The following is a 2,500-nucleotide window of genomic DNA, read 5'->3' on the forward strand; positions in this document are numbered from 1 at the left end:
TTAATAGGTATTCTGTCTCAATGTGTTTGGTAAAATACCTCAACATTATCATTCCATTTAGCTCCCTTAGCGAGTCCCTTGGAACTAATCACTGCAATTGGATGCTCTCCTTTCTTCATAATCTCAAGTGTCATAATAGAACTGATCCAAGCAGGGCCGTTAGAAATACAGGTGAGATCGAGTTGGTCAGTAACCATCGTGTTGAAGGATTCAGGAGATACGTCCAGACGGAGGGCTGAGCCTGGAAAATATAATATAATCCATATTGAATTTATACACAGCCTGCTATAATCGATTGTCTCACTGGCGCTTCACATCAACATGTCAGAAGGTCTAATAAAAGTCCTTAAGCGTTTATATAGCGCCACATACACTAATTATGCTTAAAGCGCTTTACGGGGACATTTAACATGTAGGACTAGTCATGACGCTTTTTAGGTTATTACTATATTTATTTTGGACAGATACAAAGTTGGTAGCTGTCAGGTAATCATTATAAACCTAAGTACGGTGAGAAAATATGAGTAATGAGCCCTTTCTAAGGACTCAATTAAACGCCACTCACAGCGGGATTCGAACCCAGGACCATAGTCGTGCAAACCTCTGTCAAAAGTATTCTAATATCAAACTGACAACCACATTGATATGATAATGTAAGATATAATAAAATACATACTATAGTTCGTTTCATAATTTATATCCAAGCTTAGAGTGGGTATCTTTATAACTGATTGTTGTATTCCAGTGGACCTTTTGCATGGCTATTACATTAAACAGACAAAGAATGAAATACGTTTGTACTCCAAATGTTATACCCGTACATTAAAATAAATATCTCCTTAAGATCTATGAAAATAATTGAAACTAGCACGAACGAAATGTTTACAGTACAGCAAGTTGCAAAGTAATATTTCACATACTATTATTTTCATAAAATCATTTCACTACCGTAAACATTCACATAATTCATGTGCGTCTAATACCTTGCCTCACCAATGATACAGACAGGATTGTTGCCTCAATGTTAAATTGCACCAACGTCTACTGTTTGTGAACACATATCACGATATTGTAATATTTTCGTGCTGATATAACAACAGTCGTCGGATGTCAAACTGGCAAGATTTGAGATGCGATAAAATAAACGTTAACATGTGTTCCCTGCATACTTATAGTTTTTATTATTAATCCTGGAATTTTGGAACAAACTTGGGCCTTTCTGGTCATATTCTCAGACGAGATATGAACATTCCTGCCAATAGTACAATGACCGCGCATGTCAAACTATGTCGACCCCCATTCAGGGGAAGACCTGGAACAACTTTGCCCGTCGGACCAACCAAGATGTAGGGACATTGGAAGATGTAGGGACATTGGAAGATGTAGGGACATTGGAAGATGTAGGGACATTGGAAGATGTAGGGACATTGGAAGATGTAGGGACATTGGAAGATGTAGGGACATTGGAAGATGTAGGGGCATTGGAAGATGTAGGGACATTGGAAGATGTAGGGACATTGGAAGATGTAGGGACATTGGAAGATGTAGGGACATTGGAAGATGTAGGGACATTGGAAGATGTAGGGACATTGGAAGATGTAGGGACATTGGAAGATGTAGGGACATTGGAAGATGTAGGGACATTGGAAGATGTAGGGACATTGGAAGATGTAGGGACATTGGAAGATGTAGGAACATTGGAAGATGTAGGGACATTGGAAGATGTAGGGACATTGGAAGATGTAGGGACATTGGAAGATGTAGGGACATTGGAAGATGTAGGACATTGGAAGATGTAGGGACATTGGAAGATGTAGGGACATTGGAAGATGTAGGACATTGGAAGATGTAGGGACATTGGAAGATGTAGGACATTGGAAGATGTAGGGACATTGGAAGATGTAGGAACATTGGAAGATGTAGGGACATTGGAAGATGTAGGGACATTGGAAGATGTAGGGACATTGGAAGATGTAGGGACATTGGAAGATGTAGGGACATTGGAAGATGTAGGGACATTGGAAGATGTAGGGACATTCGAAGATGTAGGGACATTCGAAGATGTAGGGACATTCGAAGATGTAGGGACATTGGAAGATGTAGGGACATTGGGAGATGTAGGGACATTCGAAGATGTAGGGACATTGGAAGATGTAGGGACATTGGAAGATGTAGGGACATTGGAAGATGTAGGGACATTGGAAGATCAGCAACAGAATCTTAACACCATTGATGAGCTTCATGTACTGAAGATAAAATTGCTTCAGATCGAAAACGTTGGTTAGACCAGATTCACGACCTGGTGGAGGCAGCTGAGACGCCCCACTTTGATGACAGAGATTCGAAAGGCTCATGAATCATTGTCCATCCAACTTCATTCTTACGAAATGAATTCACTATTTAATCTTAAAGATTATTTAATCTAGTTTTTTTTTCTGACCCAACTCGCAACATAGTACAAATACAATGTGTTGTCTTTAAAATTAAAAAGTAATTTTCT

At 39.3% G+C, this 2,500-nt stretch overlaps 1 protein-coding gene across 2 annotated transcripts in view; it reads right to left on the reverse strand.

The window, feature by feature from the left end:
• LOC144960271 (uncharacterized) overlaps positions 1-2,500 on the reverse strand; it is a 29,701-nt gene that overhangs the window by 23,018 nt on the left and 4,183 nt on the right. For both annotated transcript variants that reach the window (XM_078893315.1, XM_078893314.1), the window contains exon 2: positions 39-241. In XM_078893315.1, coding sequence (XP_078749441.1) covers positions 39-241 — 203 coding nt within the window. The remainder of the gene's footprint in view (positions 1-38; positions 242-2,500) is intronic.

The sequence above is a fragment of the Berghia stephanieae genome, chromosome 15, assembly GCF_034508935.2.
Source record: "Berghia stephanieae isolate SIO BIC M18660-M18661 chromosome 15, UCSD_Bste_1.3, whole genome shotgun sequence".
Classification (NCBI taxonomy): Eukaryota; Metazoa; Mollusca; class Gastropoda; order Nudibranchia; family Aeolidiidae; genus Berghia; species Berghia stephanieae.